This window comes from Rhagoletis zephyria, unplaced genomic scaffold, assembly GCF_001687245.7.
Source record: "Rhagoletis zephyria isolate East Lansing unplaced genomic scaffold, Rhagoletis_zephyria_1.1 Rzeph_scaffold_00827, whole genome shotgun sequence".
In the NCBI taxonomy this organism is placed as follows: Eukaryota; Metazoa; Arthropoda; class Insecta; order Diptera; family Tephritidae; genus Rhagoletis; species Rhagoletis zephyria.
In genome coordinates this window covers 97230-100059 of record NW_016157911.1, presented here as the reverse complement: position 1 = coordinate 100059, position 2830 = coordinate 97230, and the positions used below count along the sequence as shown (strand labels likewise).

General features: G+C 38.3%; 1 protein-coding gene across 1 annotated transcript in view; it reads right to left on the bottom strand.

The window, feature by feature from the left end:
• Positions 1-1942, bottom strand: part of LOC108361721 (dopamine receptor 1-like) — a 70976-nt gene extending 69034 nt beyond the window's left edge. Inside the window, exon 1 of the mRNA XM_017614429.1 lies at positions 1060-1942. Within this exon, the coding sequence (XP_017469918.1) occupies positions 1060-1942 (883 nt within the window). The remainder of the gene's footprint in view (positions 1-1059) is intronic.
• Between the last annotated feature and the right edge of the window lie 888 nt (positions 1943-2830).

The window sequence follows — 2830 nt, the reverse complement described above, 5'->3', positions numbered from 1 at the left end:
AAGAGAAAGGTAGGATGAACGAACGTCATTTAAAGTTGAATTAAGATGTGTTGGTATTCGAAAAAACAAGATGGGACACGAATGACGCTTTTTTGGTCAGAAATAAAAACAGTGTGAAAATACCTTTCTACTGAGATCCCATAAGTCTAAATCAGAGCATTTTTGGGCCAGTTATTCAAGTTTTTCGTAAACCAATCTTTGAAAAAAGTAAAAAAAAACAGCATCAAAAATCTCATTTTTACGATTCCGTTGAAAAAATTTTTAAATATTTTTATGCAGATTTTTTAAGCTAAATCTAATTTGTCATCTGAGGGGACTTTTTTCAAAAAGTTCTTTAAGAAACTATTTTTATTCATAAAAAACTTCACTTTTGGAGGTATTTTCAAATCGGTCCAGCTCGCTTAAATCTTAATATTTTTCCGAAATATTTTGGTGGACGTCTTAAAATATAATAAATTTTGTAATCCCGGCGCAACTTTTTTTGGTGATGCAGTCTAATGTACATATGTAAGCTTTTTCTTGCACATATTCAACTCATTTGTCAAAGGCATGAAATCGTAAAAGCATACTATTCAATTTCTGCTTTATTTAAATTACGATTTTTCCGAACAAAATTGTGTGATTTTAAACTTTAACAGGCTGATAAATTTGAAATTGATTGGTGCAACCGGGCATGAGTCTTGTTAATTTCTTTACTGGTTGTGTTTTCCCTATATACATATATAAAAATAGTGTTCTGAAATGCTAGCTTAATAGTTTCGAGCCCCTCTGACCTCCTCCCCGCTAATTTCATTCTGGCAACGCTAATGAATATAGCCGTTCTTGCCGAAAAAAAACTTTACGTTGCCGTTTACGTTTGCTCTTTTAGCCGACTGCCTTACTAAATCTGGCAACACTGATCTCCGCAAATACGGCGATAAATGCCCAACGCACTCGCACCCAACTCAACAACCACTACCTGACCTTAGCGTCATGTATGCAACCATACATTGTAAACAATCCACAACAAGAGCAACGAGGATACATATTTATGTGCAAACAAACATCAACGCCACTCACCTACAATGTACAGCATAACGGCTGGCGGCATGACACACGTGCCCACCAGCCAGTCCGTGATGGCCAAGTTCATAACGAAGCAGTTGGTGACTGTACGCAGGCGGCGTGTGGTCAGTACGGACAGTATGACGAGTGTGTTTCCAACCACAGTCACCAGGATTAGAAGCACAAAAATTGCGAGGGCGAGAGCCTTTGGCCAAGGCATCGCAGTAAGGTAAGCGTCCATGGAGGACTGGGTAGAGGCGGGGATTCCTGTGGCGGTGATAGCAGGGGCTGAAACAACGCCCATGTCCAGCAGCGGTGAAGTGCCTGCATCAAAAAGAATGGTGGTGAGGCCATGAGAGCCGTTGAAAATCAAGGAGTTCATTTCAATAAATTGTTTACCGGTTGCAGCTCTGTGGAGCAGTGCTTCTAAAGTAGCGGCTATCGTCGTTGGTGATGCCGTAAACGCGGTTGTATTTGTAGCAAATGCCGCTGTTGTGGTCGGCCCTGTTGTATGGCTAAATGGTATGAGTCGTGATCCGGTCGTTGCAAAGGTTGTAGTTGCGAGAGCGGCAGTTGTGGCAGTAGCGGAGCGAGCGGTTGTCGATATAGCCAGGAACTCGTAGAGTAGCGCTCTTAATTGTCGTTCACCATTTCCGTTGACATAACGTCGCCCTTGCAGGGCACGTATGTGTGTAGAATTTCTGTGTATTAGATGGTGCGCTTCTTTTCTATGCATAGGATGCTTTACAAAGCTTTCGCCTTTCTGATAGATTGGCGTTGGAGGTGTATGGATATTTGAAGTGGCCGCGGGAGCTAAGGCAACGCGTCCAGGCCATTCTTTCATGTTAATATTCGTTGTAAAAGCTCTTTGATTGTGCAAATTTATGCTGTTTGTCATTTTATTGAGCGCAAATAAACAAAATACTGACTTCACAGTAATTGCTTTTTCTGATCCACCTCACCGATTACTCCTGTGTGCGCTACCGAATCTGTAAAATAAATTATTTACTCATAAAGAATAAATATAAATATGCAAATATTATAAAGTTACAGTCGACCGGACAATGCCTTCAGAGTAAAGGCGAAATATCGACCAAAATAAAATTAAAAAGTAAATAAAGCAGAAAAACATTTAATGTTTTATTTAACATACGGCCTATACCTCAAAAATAAATTATTAAGGTATGATAAAATGTAATAATAAACATTTTGCAGAACCATGTGCTAAAAATTATATACTACATACCATGATACAAATATTTAAAGGTAAAACCCACCATGGTATTTTGAGTTTTCTCTCTCGAAATGCTTCTAATGTCAAATAAATTCAAAATAAACAAATGAAAATTTACGATTTGAAATATTTATTTATTCAGAAGTTGAAAAAACTAAAAAAATTGGAAACGAAAAATTAGTTTCTGCTTTAACGTCTGCCGATATTCCTTTTCCTCTGCAAGCAAAGCAATCTAAAGATCCCCAAGTTCCCGCAACTATCGTATATACAGCAAAAATGGATCGAGGTTTGTGGTGTTATGAAAACGGATTTGCCAAAGTGCCCCTATGTATGCTCGACTCATTTTTTGCCACACTACCTGACCCAATGTAAGCACAAGATAGTTCTTTGCAAAAGTGCAGTGCCTTTAAGGTAAAATATCTTCAAATGAATGCCAAAAGCTTCGCCTAAACATGCGGGCAGAAGTCCATTACAAACAATTGCTTCCATTTATTTATTTACATATGCATGTACATATGTATATTCAAATTTTGTTGTTTCGACAGAAATATA